Raw genomic sequence first — 26362 nt, 5'->3', positions numbered from 1 at the left:
TGAAAGTGCTGAGGGCTAAAACTGGCATTTGCCTTCCTTCTCTGTTTCAAAAAAAATCCACATCTCATGCAGATCTACACAATCATGAACAAAACAGTATTTTATAGTTAATCAACTGATATAGATTAAGTTATTCAGGTTTGTTGTATAAGTTATAATATATTTATAGTCTATTTTCTCTTACAGCTAAGCATTCTTTTAATTAATTAATCTTTCTCAACATTTCTGCCCCCTCCATCTTGCTTTTCTCTTCTGCCTATTCCCCACACGTATTTATAGAGATGTCAACAGCAAATACATAACAAATTATTTTTACAACCCCAAATAAAGCTGAGTTTGAAATGATGATGTTATTTATTTGTCATAAATTATTTCATCACAATATTTAAACTGCAGCATGATGCTATTGTTGAGATGAAAATAAACAACTTTAAAGAGGGACATTTCTTTTGGTGTATCATTTTTAGAATAAATTTGTAGCATTTCAAGAAAGCCTTTAAATTATTGCACGGTATGTGGATGATGCACCACATTATTTCAGCAAATCTTTGATGCTGTACAAGTCTCACTGTTATGAGCTTGCTTGTATCTCTTGCACAAATTATCTTAAAAGGTTTTTCTACATCCAAGATTGCAGTATTATAAGACATAAACAGGCATTAATTTGCTTTACTATTAATGATATAAAAGTTAATTTAATGTTTGAGAAGAAGTCAGTAAACTCCTTTTTACTTTAGATAGCACTGGACTGCATATCAGATATTGGATTCACCTCTGCCTGCACTGACATATCTAAAACAGTCTAGATCTAGACTTCTGTAGCTGGGAGAGAAAAAAGTGTTTACAGGACACAGTACTTATTCTAAATACTTATTCTAAAGACTTAGGGTACATACATAACTGTAAATGAGATCAGATGAGTTCTCTGTGAGCAATGACTTCCCCATTCACTTTTCCCACATTCACCTGGGGGTGTTGGCTGGTGTTCAGCTGAACATAAGCCAGCAGTTTGCCCAGGTGGCCAAAAGTCCAATGGCATACCGGCTTGTATCAGAAATAATGTAGCCAACAGGACTAAGGAGGTGATTGTTCCCTTGTACTTATCTCTGGTGAGGCTGCACCTTGAGTACTTTGTTCAGCTTTAGGTCCTTAACTATAAGAAAGACACTGAGGCCCTGGGGAAAGGGCTTTTCCAGAGAAAGGCAATGAAGTTGGCAAGGGGTCTGGAGTGCAAGTCTTATGAGGAGGGGCTAAGGAAACTGAGATTGATCAATCTGGGGAAGAAGAGGCTTAGACGAGAACATATTGCCCTTACAACTACCTGAAAAGACGTTGTGAGGTGGCTGTCAACCTCTTCTCCCATGTAACTAGTCATAGAAAGAGAAGAAATGGTTTCAAGATGTGCCAAGGGATGCTTAGGTTAGATATTAGGAAAAGCTACTGCAAAAGAGTGGTTAGGCCCTGGAACAGGCTGCCCAGGGAGCTGGTTGAATCACCATCCCTAGGGATGTTCAAGAAATGTGGAAATGAGATACTAAAGAACATATTTTAATGGGTAATGTTTGTTGTAGGTGGACAGTTGGACTGGATGATCATATAAGACTTTTCCAACCTTAATGATTCTACAATTCTATGATTCTATGATATAAATAAATCACTTCTACAGAGAATTGTCAGGAAAAAACAACAACAACAAAACTGAGCAACTCTGCAATTTCTTTGCTACTTTTAGCAGCAGTGAATGCCTCTTATGTTTCTAATGAGCTCTGGGCTAACTGGAACTTGATCAGTTTTTTAGTTATATTGCAAAACTATGTGGATTTGAGAGAATGAAGAAGGGGTGCAGAGCTTACTAGCAACAATTTTCTGCTTTCTTGTCTGTCAGAGGTAATTCCATGTTTGTAGGATTGGCATAGGTCAGTACAGGCGATTGAAGTCATTTTGGTTTATGATTAGCTCTTTTTTGTATTTGTCTGCCGCTGCTCTCATGTAAATAGATTGCAAAGGATCTAGAGATGGTGACAGTTTGTTTGGGTTTTTTTTTGGTGGTAAAAAATTCTAAACCAAAAGCCCCATGTTTGACGACAATTAGAAAATACATCTATCAATTGCCATATTGTCTGGAAATGTAAAGTATCAGAAATACATTAACTGCATAAATGTTCTCTGAAGTGTTGTTTGCAGCATGACTCTCATGTTAAATGGATGAATATTTTTGTTCTTACATCTATTACCTTTCAGTAATACTGTTCAGAAAGCTCACTTGAGTGAATTTATTTTTCTGGGAATATATCAATCCTATGAATCAAAGTGACATGTTTTATGTGTGCCAAAGATATTCATTGTATTTATCTGTATATGAAAGATATATATTTACCATTTGAAATACAACACCTCCCTATATGTATCTGTTACTCCTTAAAGCCTCATAAGCAAATAAAAGTCTTTTATACTGTATTTAAATTGTTGATTTTTAAAATGGCCTTGTAATGGTTATTCAGGTGGGATTCTGAATAGTCCACAATAGTTAAATGAATCACTAGTGCACTCAGGGCCAACTCCAGGCATAGGCAGAAGAAGCAGTTGCCTAGGTAGCAAACTACAACGGACAGCTTAATTACACTCCCCTAGATATGCCATGTTGTTGGAAAGACAGACTGGTTGGCTAAAATTGGTGAAAAGGTCAGGGTACATGGGCTATAAGTTACTGCTGTGTGGAACTGGGGGAGAGGAAAAAGGCAGTAAGTCTGATGTGAAACTCTGCTGCCCTTGTTCAGCCCTACCTCACCTCATCACTGTGGTTTACTGTTGAAGGAACAGCCTTACCTCCCTGGACTTAGAATGGCAACGTTCACTTTTGACTATGTGGTGAGAGGTCTTGAGCTGGTTCCAAAAGCTATTACGTTAGCAGAACAGAAAGCAGTTCAATTGCCATTATAAGAAACTTATTTACATGACCTTTATAAAATGTTCATTGTATTTTTCCTCTTTCCCAGATGAATGAATGCCATGTCTTATGTGATGAAAAATTCAGAATTTAAGACTTTGGAATTTCTCTTGTTAGTTCCTATACTACCAAGTCTTACAATATATTTTGAGAGGTACATCTGACCTTAATTAAATACTTCAAATTAGAGAGAATCCATCCTACTATTTGAAAAGCTCTTCCAGTCTTAATTATTACCAGTGTGAATAATGCATAACTTATCATTATATTTTGAGCTTCGGGTTCCAACTATTTGATCATCTTATACCTCATGGCATTAATTTATAAACCCTCCAATATAACCTCTCTATATAGTGATCTACAGACTGATCAACTTGTATCCTAATTTTAGCTCTCCAAAATTTAAATAGAGCCTTCACTTCAACACGGGTCAGCTAAGAAATATCTGCTGCCCTGAAGCACTATTCAAGCTCATTTTGAATGTATTGGCTTAGGTTTTAGAAGAAGTTTCATTAACAGAGCATGTTATCTGTTCTAGTCAGCTAAGGTTGTTACAGCTACTATGTGGTGCTACACTGTTTTGTACAGACGTGACTAGTCTCTCTGGCAATATTTACAGCTGAAAGATAAAGACAGCAAAAGCACTCTGAATAACAAAGTAACAGATGGAGAAGACACTTTGATTACTAGGCAAAACTGTAATAAAAGTGGAACCTTCCCCCCCTGCCTTCCAACCCCCCTCCCCCCCACACCAACACACACAAAAAAGTGTTCACTGTATTGCCTATAATCCAAACTAAATAATTGAAATTCATTGGTTTATTGTTAGGAAATTAATGAATTAAAAGAGGCCAGTGAAAATATATTCAACATTTAGCAAATCAAATATTAAAATTGACCTGCCTGGGAATATTTCAAAAGGTAACTTTGACAAATATTGTCAATAATGAGTTCTTCCTTTAAAAGTTTCAATAGTTAATACTTTCAACATTTCTAGGTTCCCTATTCTCAAATTGTTACAGTTTTTTTTTTTTTAAATGGTAAAAATATTTGGGATTTTAAATTTCTTCTCATTCTGGGGAAAAACAAAAAAAAAAAAAAAGAAAAAAAGATGAGACTTAGCTATGTGAGGATTCAGTCAGCTTCACAAAGGCTGTAAATGTTAAAGTAGTCTCAAAAAGAAGTGCTTTTTGTTAATTCCTACTTCCAGATATGTACCATTTCAGGTGAACTAAACTAAGGAGAACTATAAGGCTGGGGACATAATCTTCATTTTGTCAGCTGAGATTTTACAGTTTTGTGTTTGTCAGTTGTGAAAAACCCTTATCCTTGAATAAATAAATAAATAAATAAAATAAAAAATAAATTTAAAAAAAAAAAAAAAAAAAAAAAAAAAAAAAAAAAAAGAGGAGATGGATATAAATAACTGCACATAAAAAAGGCAGTAGATTTGGTGACAGGACCAGGGTAAATGGCCTCAAATTGAGCCAGGATACGTTTAGGTTAGGTATCAGGAAAAACTTCCTTACAGAAAGGGTTGTTAAGCACTGGAATAGGCTCCCCAGGGAGGTGGTTGAGTCACCATCCCCAGATGTGTTTAAAACCGTTGGGATGTGGTGCTCAGGGACATGATTTAGCAGAGGGTTGTTAGTTAGGGTAGTTTGGCTAGGTTGTTGTTGGACTCAATGATCTTAAGTTTTTTTCCAACCTATGAATCTATGATTCTATGGTTACTCCTTTCCAAGTAGCCCTCATTAATGTTAATTTGAAGCACTTGTAGAGCCACATCTCTCCATTTAGTAGTGCTTCCTAGCAATTGTATTAAATCTAATAAGACTGTGCAAAGTAAGACACACCATTAAGTTGGATGAATGTGGCCTTCACTGACAGCAAATCATTTAGGAATATTTAGGTAGAATGGGTTAAGTATTATGTAAATTCAAAGCACTCTGCTGTGAACTGTGATGTTCCACTTCACCCTGAGAGTTTACCTGCTTTACTACGATAAAGAGTGAACTAATACATGTTACTCTGGCCCACACTCCTTTTAATGCAGTAATCTTTGTTCAAGTAAGTGCAGTGTTTGAATTCTTTGTGATCTAAATCATCTTAATGGCTGTCTTAAACATTGTTTGGTTTATAAAAAGCAAAACCAGAAGATACTATTAATCACTGCTGCCAACTTCAGCATACCCATATGGGCTGTAATCTGAAGCTTTACAGTTTTTTTTAATGCTTCTAAAACTGCTAAATATAAGCTTGTATATTAGTATAATGAATAGAACTACGACAAATATGCTTAGTTAAGATTTGTAGTTGTATTCTTTCACTATAATGACTAATTTAGTATCTCCTTAATCATACAATTTGAAGAAAAATGTGTAGATTATAATAGTTTTTATTTTCAGTCTTATGATTTAATTGCTACCCTGTAGGTTCTGCTTGTCCAGCACAAACATTTTTCAAATATATTCCTCATGGGATGGGTCATATATTAAAAAATCTCTTTAAGCTAATTCTAATTTATGATTGGTAACAAATAAGCACACTATCTCCCGCTAGTGGAAGGTGACTAGTGAATTCTGTGATTTAGGCCCAGATCTAAGGCTTATAAAGACAGGAGAAAGAACAAAAAGCTATGTGCATCATTGAATTTTCAGCAGTGACTGACAATATGAGAATTGCAAAGTTACAGCTGATATACCTATGCTAAAATAAAAAATCTTGGATTTGTTATATCAAAACTAAGGGATAGGTAGGCCCCCATTCATTGACTCTCCATGCACGACCTCTATTTGTAATCCATATGTCTCACAAAATTCTGATGTTAAGATCTCTGCGCTAGAGAAGCATATATTTGATCATTCACATGTCTGGTGAACATATCATATGCTGCTTCAAAGCTTTATGCCAAGTGAAGGATGTTTTGGGGTTTTGTTATTGTTGTTGTTTGTTTGTTTGAGGGGGTGGCAAGAATTTATTTAATTTTAAGAGTTTCTGAAATGTCCTGACACTGAGGCAGGGAAAAGACAAGTCATTCCTCTTTCAGTCTTTTGGTTCTGTTATTGTTAATTTGCCAACCTACTCTATTTAAATAAGACATCATTTAAGGATTACAAAACAGCCAAAATACGATCAGCAAGCCTTGAATACTCTAATGGTTCCATAAATACAACATTGTTGGCAATAATTTGTACAGTTGATGACAAGTTTCCATGGTGAAAAATGTGCACCAGTCTAGCTCTGCACAGATGTTGTTCCAATGAATTTGATATCCTTAAAATTTTGCACTGTGTTGTGCTGATCTGCTGCTGGGAATCATCCTGAGGTCTCACTGCTGTTTACAATGTCATTCTTCACATATTTAAACCACTTCAATTAAAGACTGTTTGATTAAAAAAAAAAAAAAAAAAAAAAAAAAAAAAAAAAAAAAAAAAAAAAAACCCACAAAAACATCTCTGAAGTAAGTATAAACAGTTGCATTTACTTCATATGCAGTGTCTGAGATAGTTATGAATGGACTTAAAATTACCCCTTCTAAACAGCTGGCATTTGTAAAATGCAGTTTCACAATCTACTTAAGCTGGCTTAAAACAGCGCAGCTCTGTTGTGTCTGCACGAGCAATTATGTAGCAAGGAGGCTGCCAACTCCTGGAACACAAATGGGCTGGCAGGAGCACACAGCTGGGATGGAGAAAGAGTGCAGCACTTTTGGCAGTAGCACCATCCTGCATCTCTCTGCTGACAGTGACACCATGCTGGAGTGATGCTCTGTCTTGCAGCGCTGGAGATCTCCAACTGAAAGAAGATGCTTCAATATGGAAAAACAGCAAACACACCACCACCATTAAAAAAATAAAATAAAAAAATAAAAAAAATAAAAAAAATAGTAACATTCCTTGTTTCTGTTCTACTTGTTAATAATAAGCATAGCTATGTTATTTTTTTTCTTTTTCTTTTCTTCTGTTTTGTTGTTGTTGCTTTTGCTTAGTTACAACTGTTAAGTAAATATGAAAAGCTGGACATGAACCATCAATGTGCACTTGAAGACCAGAAGGCCAATATCATCCTCAACTGCATCAAAAGAGGGGTGGCCAGAATGGGGAGGGAGGAGATTGTCCCCCCTACCCTGCCCTAATGAGGTCCCATCTGGAGTACTGCATCCAGGCCTGGGGTATTCAGCACAGAAAGGGTGCGGAACTGTTGGTGCAGATCCAAAGGAGGGCCATAAAGATGATGAGAGGGCTGGAGCACCTCTACTATGAAGATAGGCTGAAGGAGTTGGGCTTGTTTAGCTTAAAGAAGGCTCTAGGGACATCTCCTTGTGACCTTGCAGCATTTGAAAGGAGATTGTATGTAGGAGGGGGCCTGACTTTTTACATTATCTGATCGTGATAGAACAAGGAGGAGGCAATAGCAACTTGACAAGGAATGACAGGACTAATAGAGAGGAGATTCTAGTTAGATGTTAGGAAAAAATTTCCTTATTCAGAGGGTGGTGAGGCACTGGAACAGGCTGCCCAGAGAAGCTGTGAATGTCCAGTTGATAGAGGCATTCAAGATCAGTTTGGATGGGTCCCTGGGCAGCCTGACCTGGCAGGTGGCAGCCCTACCTGTGGCAGGAGGGTTGGAATTGGATAGTCTTAAAAGTTCCTTCCAATCTAAGCCATTATCTGATACCATGATTCTATGAAATACATTTTAAAATAAATAGATATAAAAATGACCTGTTGGAACAGTACCACCACATGCTGTTTTGGTTGTGTGTGTGTGTAATGTACAGTCTGTTTCCTCTTTACTCACTCAAATTGCAAAAGACTGGAATTTAGATGTGTCAATTGCTTATAGAATTTACATTCATAAATCATAAATCAGCAACTTCAGATTTCTCCCTCCAAAAACTCCTTGTTAGCTGGTACTGTTGCTCTTAATTATGTTTCAGCTATGTGTAGTTACACAGAGAGAAAGTGGACTTGGATCTAGTATGTCTGAGACAGATATGAATAGCTGATCCCTGTCCTGGGAAGGCACTTCATTCCAATATCCATTTGCTGGAGAATGTGTGAGCTATGGCACGGAGTTCTACTTCTTTCTAAAGCAGTTAATTCATTTATGTGTATATGTTTCTCTGTGTGATTATATTAATAAAAATTAACACGATTTTGACTTTAAATTTAGGAGTTTATGTACTTTTGCTACCTGAGGAATTAGGTAGAAGTCTTAAGAGTCCACCATTATCACACACCTTGTTACCTCAGTTCAGATCCTAGCTGAGCTACTTGGCTCGAGGGGAAATGGCCTCAAGTTGTGCCAGGGCAAGTTCAGGTTGGATGTTAGGAACGACTTCTTTACAGAAAGGGTAGTTAAGTACTGGAATAGGCTTCTTGGGGAGGTGGTTGAATCGCCATCCCTGGATCTGTTTAAGAGCCGTTTGGATGTGGTGCTCAGGGATATGATTCAGCAGAGGGTTGTTAGAGTTAGGGTACTATGGTTAGGCTGCAGTTGAACTTGATGATCTTCAAGGTCTTTTCCAACCTGGGTAATTCTATGATTCTATGATAGCAGCATCTCATTCATTTATAAACATTTGTGTTGTTATTATGCTCTTTGACAATATCAAATATTTAGCTGTAGTCCAGCTGATTATCCTACTCTTCATTCATCTGTTAGAACTTGGCCTGTACTCAGGCAGGATAACATCACTAGCCTTTTCAAGATCAATCAAATGGTTGGTTGTGGTATCCCTGAATCAGTACACAAGAGCACATCTCTAACAATGATCCAGTGTCATATCTAAAACTAGAAATGAAAGCAAGGTCACTTCCCCATGTGTCAAAACTGACGTTCTTGGTAGATATTTGATATTTTTCATGATAAGAATGCCAGTCATTCTTCATAGATGAAGAATAGTTGAAATTTCAAGAATATACTGCAAAGAATATACTGCCATTTGGTGCCAGATGCTCAGTGTTTCCACTAAACAACAAAAAAAGTAATTTGCTTTCACATTTAGCAATTGTTCTGAATGTGACCTTGATTTTACTGATCATTCCTCAAATGGCACTATGCCACCAGCTATGGCAGAATGCCTTTAGAGGCTCACTTCATGGAAAAGAGTTGCTTATAACTCATGATCACTATTCATAATTACCTTAAATCAGTTCCTCTGAAGTTTAGTACACTTACTTGTTTTTCTTGGATTCACAAGTTGCTGCTTTGTGGTTTGTTTTTTTTCCCGTCTTTCAGTTTTAGTGTAAGAAGATTCCACTCAATGAAATTATACATTGTTAATTATATTCCTGTTTTGTCATTTGTTTAGCGGAAAATTAGTCTTAATTATTCTGCCAGAGCAACATAGAATCACAGAATCATAGAATTACTCAGGTTGGAAAAGACCTTGAAGATCATCAAATCCAACTGCAGCTTAACCACATCCAGGGACTGCGACTCAATCACCTCCCTGGGGAGCATATTCCAGTACTTAACTATCCCTTCTGTAAAGAAGTGTTTCGTAATGTCCAACCTCAACTTACCTTGGCACAACTTGAGGCCCTTTCCCCTCGTCCTGTCACTTGTCACCAGTGAGAAGAGAGCTGCCCTGCTCTCACTGTAAGCACCTTTCAGATACTGGAAGAGAGCAATAAGGTCTCCCCTCAGCCTCCTTTTCCTCAGACTAAACAGCCCCAGCTCCCTCATCCTCTCCTCATAGGGTTGATTTTCCAAGCCCTTCACAAGCCTTGTTGCCTTTCTCTGGACCTGTTCCAGTATCTCCATCTCTTTCCTGTACTGAGGTGCCCAAAACTGAGCACAGTACTCGAGGTGAGGCCTCACGAATGCCAAGTACAGGGGCAGGATGACTTCCCTAGTCCTGCTCACCACACCATCACCACACATCTCTGACTGTGAAAGAGATTCAACAGAAAAAAACAAAACAAAACAAAAAAACAACAACAACACCCAAATGCCTTACAAATGCCTTCACTGCCATTTTAAGAAGACTTTGTCAAAATGGTATCATTTCTGAACATACGGGACAGTCAATAATTCAGATTTATTTTATTTTTTTTTTCCATGTTTCTTCATAAGTATCATACTGAAATTCATTACTGTCAATGTAAAAATCTCAGCAAAGGTTCCACAGAGTGCGAAGGGATCCTGGGAGAGCTTTACTCTGGTTTTAACCTAACAAAGGTCCTTCACATATTCTGCTCCTAAGTCATTCTCCGAGACTTAATGCATTGCAGAAAGGGTCAGCCTTGGAAGGGGAAAAAGAAAAGAAAAAAAGAACAAAAACCATAACAGATACAATGCGAGATATAATGGGAACAAATGGAAAACGGGTTTGGATGTTTCCACTTGCAGTGTGTCTCAATGTTTCTACTAACTTAAAGAGGAAAGCAGACTCTGTTGTTAATTCAGATTTAGTTTTCCTTTCCTCCTGTTATAACTTCCTCAGTAGGTAGCATGAAACGGCAGAAACTTTGCTGTTTCAAGGTCAGGGAAATATATGCTGATCTTTGGTCATTATGTAAATTTCTTCTGATGGAAGGATAAGATCCAGGCAATAATCGGCCATTTTTCCTCCTAAGTTAAGGTCACGTCTAAAGGATTAGGATGATGCCAGATGTAGTTTATCACCAATGTGCATAATTTAATAATGCAATCCTTCTAAGGTGCTGCTCTCAGTGGCACAAGGAAACAGAATTGGCATCCATTATGCATGGCTATTACGTATTCATTTCAAAACAGAAAGCACAGTTGCACTTATTTTTTAATCTAATTTTTAGCTGAGACTTTGCAGGAAGAAAAGTTCAGAATCCGGGTTACGCCTCAGAAGAAGCGGTGAAGAAGAAGCTCTCTGGTTAATGAAAGCACACATCCTTTGACGTACAGTTTACAAACCCAGTAACTGGTAACATATCAAACACATCACTTTTCCTAGAAAGTACAGCCTACCGGAGCAGGGCTGGCACGGAACCGAGCGGGTGACACAGCCCGAAGGCTCGGCAGGCCGCCACCAGCAGCGCGAGCTGCGCTGCGAGCCCGACAGCGGCATTATCGCTCCGAAGTGCGGGTACCAAGGAGCGCTGCCCAGCAGAATCTGAGGGCTCCGCACCGCGAGTTGCGGGGCAAAGGTTTTCCACATGCCATAACGGTTTTATGTCGTACTTCAGAAGCCTTCTGCTCGAGCTGAAGGAGAGCCATTTTAGTGCCTCGAAATAAAATAAGCCGCCTGTGCCGGGAGGTACTTGTAAAACGCGGGACCCCTCCAACAGGCGGATGCTGAGCATCTCCATGCTTCCTGAGGCGCTTTTACGCATTTATTTCTCTTCATAAAGTTGCGAGCTGCACATCAGACGACTCCCCCCTCCTTCCTACCTACCTGCTCCCCCAACCCGAGCCCTCCCTCTCGGCGGACCCGGGGGAGCCGCCCGGCCCCGCCTCTCCCCACCATCCGCCGCTCCCGGGCCCAGCCCCCCCGCTCGGGCCCCGGCCCTGCCCCCGGGCGCGTCCGCCGCGCTCCGCTCCGCCGGCAGCCCGCTGCCGATGCGCAGGGGCGGCGGTGGCATCGCGGTGGCGTGGAGCTTGGGCTGGGCTGGGCGCGGCGGCCGCCTCACGCAGTCGCAGGGAAGAGAGCAGCCGGGAGCGCCGGCGGAGCCGGGGGTGCACCCGCCGCGGAGGGCCGGCGGATTTCTGCTCCGCGGGAGGGCTCCGCCGAGCGCGTCGCCGCCTTCCAACCGCAGCGACATCCCCGCCGCTCCGCTTCTTCGCCGGCAGCCCGCCGTTCCTCGCAGCGCTCCGCGAGCCGCCGGAGGAGGCTCAGCCCCGAAGTTGCGGCCAGCCCGGGCGAAAAGTAGCGGCGAGGCGGAACGGGCCGCGGCCGAGCCGAGAGGGGACGGTGCAGCTCCTCGCCGCCCCCGGCGCGGGGGCTGGCTCGGCGCCTCGGCCCCCGCCCGCACGGACAGCGCCGTGGGTAAGTCGGGGTGAAGCCGCGCGGGGGCAGACGCGAGGAGCCGGGCCGAGCGGTTCGCCAGTGCCCACCGCCCAAACTTGCTCAAGTTGTGCGGCCCGGGGGCGGCGGCGCGGCCCGGCCGGCGGCGGGCGCCCTCTGCTGGTCGCGACGTGGCGCAGCGGGCGGCCCGGGGCTATCGCGGGCGGGGGCGGACGGCTCCCGGCGGGCATCCCGGCTCCGTGGTGGTTTCCTTGGGATGTGAGCTGCGCTGTCTTTTGGTGATGTGTTCTCGGTGCCGTTTGTTGAGTTGCTCGTGGCAGCGTGACGGGAGAATGTGCCATGAGCGTTGGGAGTCGTGTAGGGAAAAATGGAATAGCGAGAGTTGAGGTTGCCAGTTTGCATTTCCATTTTGTTTAAGAGAATTATTGTGGAATTTTGAAAATGCCCCTTCTGTATTTAATTTATTTGGGAAAAGGGAAAGAAAAAATGTATTAACCTTCAGCTTCCTAAGAACATTATCAGTTCCCTTTGACTGAATAGTCTGTGTTCTGACACCTGCACCGCTTCAGAGAACTTCTGTTTGTGTTTCCACAGAAAGAACCAACATGCAAAGTGGAAGAAAAACCAAAACTGCTCTTTTAGCAGAAAAGCATTGGCTTTCAGCTCCTCTCATATGTTTTCATTTTGCTTCATACTGGGAGGAGCAGGATTCTCTGAATCATTGAGACAAAATTTGGGCATCACTGGCTGAAGATGAGATGAAAGAAGACCGGAATATATGTCAATACTCCCTGACTATTAATTCAGACAAACTTTTTACTAACTGAGGGGAATAGTGCTTTAAAACACCACAGACTCATCTAAAGGAGCTGATGAAGGATTTTTGCCCTTTCTTTTTTTTTTTTTCCTTCCCTTCCCACTCTCCCACAAGTCCTAAGAGAAAGATAATAAAGAACGTGTATACAAATTGAGATAAGGGGAAGGCTGAAGAAAGTAGTTTCCATTTTTGAATCTGTCTTTCAAGTGCTGTAAATTCCCGAAATAATTAAATTTCGCCACATTGTTTTGAATAAATTATATATATTTTTTGTGATCAGTGTTTTTTTTTTTCCTGTTTTTTTTTTCCTTTTCTTTTTTCTGTTTTTTTTTTTTTTTGTTTTGTTTTGTTTTGTTGTTTTTTTTTGCTCAGCTCTAGAAGTGGAATTTGACCTGATTGAAAAACTTTAACACAGGAAACGTGTGGCTCTGATTCCTGTTTTCAAATTGAGGTTTTCAAGTTACCAAGGCATAGCATTCTGTTTCCTTCTTGTGTACTGTCATCGTCCTGTGTTTGTCTGCATATCTTTTCTCTGATTTTAGTATACATGCTGTGGTGTTGTATTTGAGAAAAGTGTGAACAGAAGACACCTGAGATTCAGCTTCTTGGCAGACTTGTTATTCCGGTGTCGTAGTTCTCAGTAATCTGAGTAACTGTTAGAATGTGCAGCAAACACTTAAGTCTTTTGTCTTAAGAAAAAATAATGCCTTAAGATGTTCATGTTTATACTGACTGGATCAAAGCTTGATATCTGAATGTTGTGTTTTGCTAGGAAATGCATGCCTGGGGAAGAGGAGCTGCTTAATGGATCATGGCTCTGATGCTTACAGGGCATACCTTATTTCTAGCATTAATGATGTTTGCTGTCTTCACTTTTGAAGAATCTGTAAGCAATTACTCTGATTGGGTGACTTTTATGGAAAATATAGATCAGTATGAGAAAGCGAAACTTGGTAGCCTTGGTGCTGAGCAGAAGCTGAAAAAAGCAGTTCTTCATCCAAGCTTGTATTTTGATGCTGAAGATGTCCATGTGCTGAGGCAGAAAGCTCACACAAGCCATTCACATATATTCAGAACCATCAGAAGCGCAGTGATGGTTATGTTATCCAACCCACTGTACTACCTACCTCCACACAAACATGTTGATTTTGCTGCAAAGTGGAATGAGGTTTATGGTAACAATCTGCCACCTCTAGCATTTTATTGTTTGCTGTGCCCTGAAGATAAAGCTGCATTGGATTTTACTGTGGAGTATATGGACAGAATGGCTGCTTACAAGAACTGGTTGGTTGAGAGTGCGCCTGGTGATGAAGTGCCGCTTGGCCACTCCCTAACAGGATTTGCCACTGCTTATGACTTTCTCTATAATTCACTGGAAAATGTGAGAAGACAAAAATATCTGGAGAAGATACAGTCTGCGAGCAAAGAAATGTTTGAGTACTCAAAGGTTCGTTCTTGGGGAAAGCAGCTTCTTCACAATCACCAAGCAACCAACATGCTGGCTTTGCTCACTGGAGCTTTAGTGACTGGTGTGGACAATGGATCTCAGGCAAATATTTGGAAACACACTGTTGTTGATGTGATGGAGAAAACAATGTTTCTGCTCAATCACATTGTAGATGGGTCCCTGGACGAGGGAGTAGCTTATGGGAGTTACACTGCTAAGTCAATAACACAGTATGTTTTCCTGGCACAGCGACACTTTGGCATTAACAACTTTGAAAATAATTGGCTGAAAATGCACTTTTGGTTTTATTATGCTACCCTATTACCAGGCTTTCAAAGGACTGTGGGTGTAGCGGATTCTAATTACAATTGGTTTTATGGTCCTGAGAGCCAGCTTGTTTTCTTGGATAAGTTTGTCCTGAAGAATGGAGCTGGCAACTGGCTGGCACAGCAAATTAGAAAACACAGACCCAAAGATGGACCAATGGTGCCATCCACTGCACAGAGGTGGAGCACTCTGCACACTGAGTTTATATGGTACTCTGCTGAAATCACTCCTCAACCACCTCCTGACTATGGCACTGCTAAAATGCACGTGTTTCCTAACTGGGGAGTTGTTACTTATGGGGCTGGATTGCCAAGCAGTCAGACAAACACCTTTGTGTCCTTCAAGTCTGGAAAACTTGGTGGAAGGGCAGTTTATGATATTGTCCACTTTCAGCCATATGCCTGGATTGATGGATGGAGAAGTTTTAATCCTGGGCATGAGCATCCTGATCAGAACTCTTTCACTTTTGCTCCCAATGGGCAGGTGTTTGTATCTGAGGCTCTCTATGGACCTAAACTCAGCCACCTGAACAATGTCTTGGTGTTTGCCCCATCTCCTACGAGCCAGTGCAACCAGCCTTGGGAGGGACAGCTTGGTGAATGTGCCCAGTGGCTGAAGTGGATTGGTCATGAGGTTGGAGACTCAGCTGGGGAAATTATAACAGCCTCCCAGTCTGGGGACATGATGTTTGTGAGTGGGGAGGCAGTGTCTGCTTATACATCAGCAATGAAACTGAAAAGTGTGTACCGCATTTTGCTGCTCTTAAATTCTCAGACCTTGTTAGTAGTAGACCACATCGAGAAGGAGGCAGACTCTCCTGTTAATTCAGTCAGTGCCTTTTTTCACAATCTTGACATTGATTTTAAATACATACCCTATAAATTTAAGAGCAAGTACAATGGAGCTATGATGGATGTGTGGGATGCCCACTACAAGATGTTTTGGTTTGATCATCATGGGAGTAGTCCTGTTGCTAGGATACAAGAGGCAGAACAAGCTGCTGAATTCAAAAAGCGATGGACTCAGTTTGTAAATGTTACCTTTCCGATGAAAAGCACTCTTACAAGGATTGTTTACCTTTTTTATGGCCCATATGTCAATGTTTCTAACTGCAAACTCATTGATAATGTAAAGTCTGGATTTCAGATATCACTTAGTGTCAACAACACTGAAAATACTGTTTCTGTTGTGACTGATCATCAGAATTTAAGGGCCCGGTTTGATTACTTGGGATTTGGTGGTTTTGCCAAAGTTGTTCATGAAAACAAAGTGACAAAGTTTGGACTAGGTACTGAACCTGTGGAAAAATTGATTAAAAATAATAGGGTAGTTTTGCCATTTGGATTCAAAGTGAACATAATTGCAGGGTTAATTTTAGGGGTTAGTTTAGTCATACTGGCCTTTCAGTGGCGGTTTTATGTGTCCTTCAGTAAAATGTTGCGTTGGATCCTGATACTGGTTATCACACTGTGGCTTATCGAACTGGTTGATGTGTGGAGCATGTGTACTCAGCCAATCTGTGCAAAATGGAGCAGTGACTTGACAAGGCTAGAACATGATGAAGGCAATAAAGCCAAACGATTAGAAGAGACTCCCATTGTTTTTCCAGATGTTATAATTGCTTCACTTCCTGCTTCTGGTGCAGAAATTCTAAAACAGCTGTTCTTCAACAGCAGTGACTTCCTATACATGAGGATACCTACAGCCTATCTAGAGATTCCTGAGAGTGATTTTGAAATTGATTCCTTTGTAGATCCATGTGAATGGAAGGCTTCTGATGTTCAAGATGGGCATTTTCATCTTCTCAAGGGGTGGCTCCAGTCTCTAGTTCGAGACACAAAATTACATTTACAAAACATTCAGTTGTATGAAGCTAGCAGAAGTAAAATTACTCAGCATTCTGCCATAAACAAGGACAAAAAGAAAAGATCCAAGAAGAGAGAATCTCTTTTGGAGCAAAGAAGTAGGGCAAGAGCAAGTCAAGATAAAGATGCTGAATATATCAGGGAATTGAGAAGACACCTTGTTTATTATCCTAATGCACGACCGGTGCTTAGTTTAAGTAGTGGGAGCTGGACATTAAAGCTTCCCTTCTTTCAGGAAATCCTAGGACCATCAATGAGAGCATTATATGTAGTAAGAGATCCACGGGCATGGATATATTCACTGCTGTACAAAAATAAGCCAAGCCTTTACTCCTTGAAAAAGGTTCCGCAACGCTTAGCTGCAATGTTTAAATGGGAAAATGGTAAAGGAAAATGTAGTATCAATGAAGGCTATGCCTTTGAATATGAATCATTAAGAAAAGAATTTTCAAATTCTAATTCAAATGCTGTTTCTGTGTTGTCCCATTTATGGCTAGCAAACACAGCGGCAGCATTGAGAATAAATGGTGACTTGTTGCCAACAAATTATTTGATGGTCAAGTTTGAAGATATTGTGAGCTTTCCTCAGAAGACAGCTGAAGCGATTTTTGCCTTTCTTGGTATCCCTCTTCCTCCTGCTAGCTTAAACCAAATATTATTTGCCACTTCCACCAGTCTTTTCTATCTTCCTTATGAGGGGGAAATTTCACCAAGTAGCATTCATGCCTGGAAACAAAACATGCCCAAGAAAGAAATTAGACTGATTGAAGATACCTGTTTTTCTCTAATGGAGCACTTAGGATACCCAAAGTTTGTAGAATAAATGCTGCTGGTCAGCAGAAATTTGCACTAGTTATCTCTGACTCCCAGTTTGTGAATAAATATTAGAGAAGTTTGTTTATTCTTGTAAAATGTGTACAGTCTGCTACTTTCAGAGAAATTATTTTATGAAAAATATAATTGTTCTTGAAGGTGTGATTTTTGTTGTTATTGTTATTTTTTTAAACTTGTGACTGCTTTTGCTGCCTTTGGAAAAGAAAAAAAAAAAAAAAAGGAAAAAAAAAATAGGCTGTGTGAACCTCTTTGGAACTACCAGCTGAGGACTCTTTAGCTCAGGGGATAAGTAATAGAATATGGAGCTTTTTACCTCCAGCTCACCAGTTTTACTCCAGCCCAGGTGGTTAGTTCCCAGAAGTATTTACTATCTGATGTTTGTGTGATGGTTTATAAGAAATTGAACTGGTGGTATTGGCCCAGTTCCCAATGATGATAATTAACCCCTTAACCCCTTCTGACAGATTTACTGAGACATTCTGTCTCACTGGTCACTATAGTAGCGCAAAATAAATGTAAGCTGTGGTGTGAGGGGTTTAGCACCCCTTCAGTGGGTGGAAACAGCCAGAACATTTTAATGAATTTAGTTCCCTAGTTTAGTGTGGCCTCAGCAGACATGGATATTAAATATAATTGTATGATATGGTTCTTTCAGCTCAGAGATACAGCACTTCTATTGGGTTTTGTGGTTTGATTAAAGAGAAGACTTTGTTCTCCATTCCTGATAATATGGTACCTTTTGTGAACCTGAAGTAAACTACCCAGAGAAGAAGAAATAGGACACAATCTAAGAAGCCAACAAGATATCCCCAGCTATCAGTTAAATGCGTAGTGTGACCTGCCTAAACCTGACTCATTTTGAAGGTTGTTTATGTCTTGGCACCACATGCTGCTTTATCCTATTCTTATTGCCTAAGAAGTTCTTTGAGGATCTCTTTGAGTGAGACTTTTCCATCCTTTTTTGTAAAGCATTTCTCTGATGATTCTTGTGCATAATTTCACTGAGGCCAGTGCAAATATTTGATGTCAGTGTCAGTGGTCTGTTGTTAATGTCTGCATAAAATGGAAATCTAAGATTGAGAAGATCTTTTAAATAAATCTCCATGTCTGTGTTGCTGAGGGGTTTGCGTTTCTGTATGATGTGTTTCTGAAGGACAACTATTGTTAATCTCAGGTCTCCCCTCAGAGAATGGAGAAATCTGAAACTCATTCACTCTCAAACACCTCACATCTGAGGAGCGATTCCCTGCAGTAAAATATCTTGAAAGTTGCTTATTATTATTATTATTTTTTTTTTTTTTTTTAAATCGTGACTGTTGTTTCTTTAACACTTTGCTGTAATACAGTATTGGTTTGGAAACAGAACAGATAGGCTTGATTGGATAGATGTCTGTTTGTCACAACTTGTTTTCTTCTTGATTTTTTTTTTAATAAATGTATACAGCAAATGTCTGCAGGTGTATAAATCAGATCACAAAGAGACATCTATTTCCTTTACCACTTGTTTCTGTTATGTATTGAATTGTCTTGAAATATGCTTCCATAGGTTTGTGGGAGCTGGGTTCAGAGCTTTGGGTTATTATACTGAAATATGTGTTTAAATATTGTTTATTTGGGTGATAACCATTAGATGAAAACAAAAGTTTAGTGAGTATTTTTGTACAGAACACCAATACTCTATCTGATTTATAAAATATAAACATGTTCTTGCCTTTCCTTCCAGTCTTAGTACTGTGTCCCTGTCTTACCTCACTGTCTTGTTCTCTTACATACATATCATATTCTTTGGAGCATGTAGTGATATCTCATCCTGACCTAGATAGAAGTAATTCTTTCTCTTCCAATCATTTGTATGTTGAAATGGGCCTCTAGCACGATAAACACATTGATATTTTAGAATCTCACTAGACTTAACTGTCATTTACTAGCAGCAGCTGCTGTTTTTCCCCTCCTTGAGTTCTAGGTCTCACCGCTGACTAGCTGGATGTCAAGTTAAAGGAAATATTAAACAAGTTTATATACACTGACAGGCTAGTGAAACTTTGGTTTCCCACGATCATTTTCTCAAATTGGCTTAAAAAAAAAACAAACAAAAAACAAAACAAAAAAAAAAAACACAAAAAAACACAAAAGAACAAAGTATTATTGTCTGTACCATTTTTGTACTTGACAGAATAAGTTTCATCATTTGCCTTCTATTAACAGGATTTACACTCTAGAATCAGAAAAAGCAAATTTTTCTTTTTTTCTTTTTTCTTTTTTCTTTTTTTTTGGTCAAATGTTTTAAAGCAACTGAAGGTGAGAATTAAGGATGACTGTGTACTTGCAGAAGAGACCTTTAAATTCAGTCTTGAACTGTCATGATAGCTTATAAATCTACTTCTTATTTGTTTTTTGAGGAGTTTAGGTGGAGAGGATGATCTCTCAGGAGGGTCATTCATGCTTCTTTTGGAATACAGGTTATCTCAGGCATTTATGTTTATAATACATGCCTTGGCTGTCATTTCTTTATTTTAGGAGTTATTTATTCTCCCTCTCTATTTTACAGGGTCAAAGAATGCATAATATATTATTCAGATTTTGAAGCAGTGTGTGTTCCTTGTACACTGTTAATAAGATAAGAGAACTCTGTTCTCTATTTTTGGATCTTGTTGTGAGGGCAAATTTATTAAAATAATTATGGTAAAATATGTAGAGGGAAAGGTGATGCCTTTGATAACAACAGAATCAGAATACCTGGGGCATGTCAACTCTCCAGTTTTTAATAAAAAAATTTATTCGTTCACTTTGAGATGATAAATTGCTTAAGCACTTCACTGAAGTTAGTACCGGACAAGAGTTTACTCAGTCATGGAGTTGACTGGCTATTGAAATTGTGGCCTTGTAACTGCATGAATGGCAACCCAAGACAATAAAACATGCATATGTTAGAAGAGAATACCTATTTCAAATCTGAGTCTTTGCAGAATAAATGTCAGTGGCACCATTTATGAATTTTATTTATGAATAAAGTTTACAGTTGTGATATGATATACTGTGAAGGTCTGGTGATAAATAAACTTGTCTTTCTCTATTAAAGGATAAATTATAATTTTAAATCTGTGCTGATCTCAAGTCAGATTGATCATTAAACAAACTTTTTTCCATATTACAAGCATTCATTTTGTCTTGTGGTTTTGTGTATAAAGAATGTCAGTGCAGTTTTATTATCTGAGATGATTTTGTGGGTGCACAGTTACCCTTAAAATTATCTTCAGTCACTTGCATCCGGAGGAAGAACAGATGTAGACTTTAATCTCATACATCTCCATATTATTGCTCCAGAATTTCAGTAACAGTTGAGAATTAATATCACACTTTTTTGAAAAGCATGTCTATTTCAGTATGTTGAATTGATGAGTGTTGTATTGTTTTCAGTTACACTTCAGAAAGACATTCACGATAATAGTCTTAATATCTTAACTTTAGTTCCTCTTTCTCCCTCAGTTAAATGGTGATAATTGTGTGTACTGTATTGCAGGTTGAACTCTCCAATTAGGAGAGAGCTACAATTTTGACATAAATTAAAAAGGATGACTTTATTTAAATACATATCTCAGAATCTCATTTGGAAGCCTAAGGATAATAAACAACAAGGGATAAATTTCAGTTGTTTACGTACGTTGTAACTAAGTGACGTTGGCCCTGGGGCCAATACACGTGGGTCTTGTCTGTTCAGTGTTCTATCAAACTGCATATCTGTAGTCTCTGAACACCTTTAAATGCTTTTATTGTCCCAGTAAGGCATTTTCAAAGTGCAGAATCTGTGAAGATGTGCCTCAGTTTCATGGTCGGATTGATTCCCTTCTCTCTCTTAGCATGCAACTGCCATTCACCTCTGCACTGAAATTTATGTTTGAACTGTTAATTTGCAGGAGCTAGGGTTGTGTTGCTGGACAAGATCCTCAGTTATATGTAAAATGTACAGCACAATTCATTTGTCACTGAAATATCATTCTGATAGTCTTAGAATGCAAAACAAAAATGTACTTCAGGTTTTATAAAGTTATTAATAACTATTTTATAAAGCATGGGTCTGACTTATTTTTTTAACCATAAATATGGTTTCACATGTTGTTTAGACTTCATGATGTGACTGTTAAGGGAGTCTTGGCTCTGCCTGACAGGTATTTCCAGTATCAGTATTGGTTATATTTTTCTTTGACAAGCACGATCGTACAAATATAATATGGAATGCTATAGTGTATTTGCTCAACAAAATGTAAGTTCACAGTTCCCGGTTAAGGATAAAAATATGGTACCTCCATAATTCTTTGAGTTAAAAAAATTAAGAAGTGGCCCATATATTGGAGTCTATGTGTAGGTATCTTTTATAACTAGAATATATGATATTTATTCTAGGGGACTTAGAGGTAATTTATATTATATATATAAAAACAAATATATATTAATATATTAATATATATTAAACAAATATATATATATAAACAAATATATAATTATATATATATAACATAATCATTCCTTCTTTTTTTCTTTTTTTTTTTTTCTTTTTTTTTTTTTCTTCTGAACTTCATTTTAGATTTGGTTCAGAGTAAAACCTTACTTTAAATGCAAACATCAAGGGTCTCTTTTCTGAATTGACATTCTGTCTGAAATCTCTTACAGTCTCAGATTCCATTTCATTGAATTTCCGTGTGGAATATCATTTACTACAAGATCAAATCTTTAAATTGTAAGCTATTCATATCTGAACCGTAAGTAAAATGGTGCCTTGCTGACTTCAGTGAATGTTTTGACATGACTTCAAAAGGGCCAAAATAACTATCCTAAATATTTATTTCTGGAAGGAACTATGTAAAATGTATTGACTAAATGTCTCTAAATCATTCTTTATTAAAGAGACAATATTGGCTGCTTTCAAAACTGTAAAATGTGATTTCTTTGGATTTTTATTTCTTCTGTAAATAAATTTTACCATCTAGAGAATTATCACCAACCTTGCCTGAATATTTCAAAACATCAGACATATAATAGTCAAGGCCAGGATGGATGTGGCCATGTACAACTTGGGGCCTACAACAAGAGTGTTGGAACTAGATGATTGCTAAGGTCTCTTCAAACATAAGTGATTCTATGATTCTGTCATCCAAATGATCAAATAAAATTACAATGAGTGAACATTACTTAATATTAGAAGAGGAAATTAAATGCATTTTAATAGTACGAAAAATTGTGCTGTACTGTAACCAAAGCTACCCCTTGTTATACTTATAAACTCATTAAAGTAGATGTAGAAACAAATATATTCAAATAATGTGTGAAACGTGGTTTCAAATAACAGGACTTGGATTTCTTTAGTCAGGAGAAAATTTCTGATATAATAATCTTGACTATTTTCACTATTTTCTGTGTTGTCAGAAAGTATTTTAGAGTGGGAAAGTACTGTTTCACATTACTAAAATAATACTGTTTTAAATTAAACTACATCTCTTAGAGCTGACAATATGCTAGGATTCATATGTGATGTAAAAACTCTGATTTTATTCACACCTGTCTAAACAGAGGATAATTTGTGAAAGATTATTCATTTCACTGATACAATTTCAACATTTAGTTTATTCTTTTTACTGAGGAAGATATTGTTGTGTTTAAAAACATGACCTAAATTAATCTGACGTTACATTAGGTAATTTAACCGTGGCTCTACAATCAACAGAGAACAAATGTCACCTTCAGAAGGTAATCAGACACTACTTTTTGTAAATCCTCAAAAGCCGCTGGTGATTACATTCTTTACTTTAGCTGCCTGCTGAAAGACCTCAAGTGAAATAGGGTTAATTTAGGTTTAAATGTGTATGTTCTTACTTCTAAGTAGATTTTTGTGTTGGAGCATTCCTAGTGCATGTACTGTCCACAGAAAATGTTATGAAACATCTCACATTTAGGGTATCAAAAAGCTTAGTGATACAGCCACAGAATCACAGCCGCAGAATGGTTTAATTTAAGAGTGACCTATTGAGGTCACGCGATTCAATCCCCCTGCTCAAACAGAGGCAACCAAAGCAGGTTGCCCAGGGCCACATCCAAATAACTTTTGCAGATCCCTAAGGAGACCCCACAACCACTCTGGGCAACCTGTGCCATTGTTCCATCACTTGCTGATGTTCAGATAATCTCTTTCCTTTTAGGCTGTGCCTATTGCCTCTCATCCTTCCACTGCATGCAACTGCAAAAAGCCTGCCTCTGTCTCCTTTAATCCTTTCTTTTAGCTATTTATATACCTTGATATAAACCCCCTTGGCCTTCATCTCTCTTTTCTAAGTAGTTTCAATTCTTTCAGCCTTTCCTCATAGGAGAAACATTCCAGTTCTTTAATTATCTTCATGGACCTTTGCTGGACTCTTTCTGATTTTCTACCATGTCTGTGTCTCTCTTGTACTGAGGAGCACAGAACTAGGACTGGCCTCACCAGTCCTGAGTTGTAGGGAAGGATCATCCCCCTTAACCTGCTGACAGTGCTCTTCGTAATGCATCCCAGGATACCATAAGTCTTTGTCACAAGGGTACACTGCTGACTCATATTCAACTTGATGACAGGACCCCCAGGTACTTCTCTACAGAGCTACTTTCCTGCTGGGTGATCCCTAGCACACTGGTGTTTGAGGCTATATCTCCTCAGATGCAGAACTCTGCACTTCCTCTTGTAGAACTTCATGAGATTGCTGTCATCCCTTTTCTCCTGACAGTGTCTTTCCAGGTGACAACCAGCCTTCTGGAGTGTCAGTCTCTCATTCCAGATCTGTGTTGTTAGCAAACTTACCAAGTTTCAACACTGAGCCTATTGGGGTGCACTGCTAATTTCTGGTAGCACATGTATTTACTAAAATTTATATATGGAGAGAATAATACAATCAGAGAATTATGTATTATGCACCCTTTGGATCATCTTAATGGTTCTCTGGACTCGCTCCAATAGGGACTTTAATCTTCCCTGTGCTGGGTGGGTCTTCATTCTCCCAGTCACTGCCTTGAGATTCTGTGACTTGGAAAGTATGGTAAGGGCAACTGCTGATGAAAACTAAGGCAGAAATGTTGTTCAGTACCTCAGCCTTCTTGATATCAGTTCCAGCTAGATTCCCAATCTCACTATTCAGGGGATGCACAATTTCTTTTATCTTTCTTTGCTGTTGTATGTACCTGTAGAATCATGGAATCATAGAATGGTTTGTGTTGAAATGGACGTTTTAAGATCACGTAGTTTGAACCCCACTGCTTTCGGCACAGACCCTTCTCACTAGATCAGGCTGCTCAGAGCCCCATTCAGCTTGGCCTTGGAATGCATCCAACATGGGGGCCTTGGATATCTAGCCTAAATCTACCCTCTTCCAGTTTAAAGCCATTTCCCCTCATTCTGTCACTAAATCCCCTTACAAAATGCCCCTTCCCAGATTTCCTGTAGGCCCCCTTCAGGTACTAGAGGGCTGCTATAAGATCCACTCAGAGCCTTCTCTTCTCCAGGCTGAAAAGCCTCAACTCTCTCAGCCTGTCCTCACAGGAGAGATGCTCCGTTCCTCTGATCAGAACTGGATGCAGTACTCCAAGTGGTGTCTCATGAGAGCAAAGGATCAGAATCACCTCCCTTCGACCTGTTGGTCATGCATCTCTTGATGCAACCCAGGGTGCAATTAGCCTTCTGGAATGCAAGCACACATTGCCGGCTCTTGTTGAGTCTTTTATCAACTGACAAATCCTTCTTCTTGGGGCTGCTCTCAAGCCTTTCTCTGCCCAACCTGTATTTGTGCTTGGTAATCTTCTTGCTACTCGTTATGTCCCTAGCCAACTTTAGTTCTATCTCTGCCTACGTGCTTAGGCATAATCCCATGCCTACATTCCCGTGCCACATTTCTATGATCATCTCAGAACGCATGTCCATGCCTCCACTGCCAATGCATTTGTTTCTGGTGTTTTCATATATTCATAGAACATACTTATTGAATAGCCTACTTACTACCCTTTGTAATTGATGAGTAGGTTGTATTTCTTTCCATCTGCCGAAAGAGTAAGTGCACATGAAGGCATCATGACTTTGTTGATATACTAGGATATCTTTTTTTAAGCTGCTGTCACTTGAATGTATGTTGTTGCCTCCAAATTGCTCCAGTGTACACGTGCAAATTTTCTTTATGAACAGTCTTGTTGACTTAAATGTATTGGACTTTGCCTATTTGTATTCCTTGCTTTTCTGATAATAGCCACATAATTACTATAATTAACATATTAAGTGACTGATTGATTAGTAAAAAGCCAACTTAGGCAATAAAGAGTGAGCCCTGATATTTGATGTTCACAGATTGGTGAAAGTGCTTGTCAGCAGTCTGCTTCATCTGCATTTAGTGCTGTTGTCTGTGCATAACAACAGACTCACAGCATCCTTTCCAGAATCTCCTTTCAGAAGTTCAGAAATCAAAAATGCAATATTCAGTAGATAGTATCTGCCACTGCCTTTGTAATTCTTAAATTAATCTGGGTTTCATTTTATTTATTACTTAAATGTGCCAGGAAAGTGAAATGAGGAAAAAAAAGAAAAAAGTTTTTAAATTCCCTTTGAAGTGTAAACAAAAAAAACTAATGATGTTTAGGCATTATTATATTTTAAAGAAAAAGTACCTGTCGAGTTAGTTTTTAGCAGAGCTGTTGTTATATGCATTGTTCAAGTATTACTATCCATGCTATATAATGTATCCTGAAAAACAAGTATATGACCAGTCTACTGCTGTGTGATTTTTGAAGCAGAATCAGGTAGATACATAACTTTAAACTGAAAAGAGGTGCGATAGCCTCATGAAAAAAGATGGCCTTACTCATATCTAGTCATACTGCAGTTACTCTTGTACTTACTGTCTTTTATGTAATGTTATCAATCAATCAGTGAAGTTTTGGTAACCCTTTTTTTTTTTTTTTACAGTTACAAGTGTGTCATCAGAAGTAAGCATGAGCCCTAAAAGAAGTGTTTTGTAAATCTCATAGTCTTTGTGTTAAAATAACCATTAACATTTCCATTTTAGAAAAAGTTAAGTAACTTTCATCAGACTTATAGAAAATTCTATAGGAGAATGAAGTTGAATTCAGTTAGCTCACACTGCAGTCTTTTGATTGAATCCTGCAAAAC

The 26362-nt window shown here is 38.9% G+C and overlaps 1 protein-coding gene across 1 annotated transcript; it reads left to right on the top strand.

The window, feature by feature from the left end:
• The first annotated feature begins 11805 nt into the window (after positions 1–11805).
• DSEL (dermatan sulfate epimerase like) lies at positions 11806–20536 on the top strand. The gene is made up of 2 exons (XM_072330211.1): positions 11806–11921; positions 13490–20536. Exon 2 carries the CDS (start codon positions 13529–13531, stop codon positions 17177–17179), a length of 3651 nt encoding a protein of 1216 aa, XP_072186312.1. The 5' UTR covers positions 11806–11921; positions 13490–13528; the 3' UTR covers positions 17180–20536.
• The last annotated feature ends 5826 nt before the right edge of the window (positions 20537–26362 follow it).

Source organism: Excalfactoria chinensis, chromosome 2, assembly GCF_039878825.1.
Source record: "Excalfactoria chinensis isolate bCotChi1 chromosome 2, bCotChi1.hap2, whole genome shotgun sequence".
Lineage (NCBI taxonomy): Eukaryota > Metazoa > Chordata > Aves > Galliformes > Phasianidae > Excalfactoria > Excalfactoria chinensis.
This window is presented reverse-complemented; position numbering and strand designations above follow the sequence as displayed.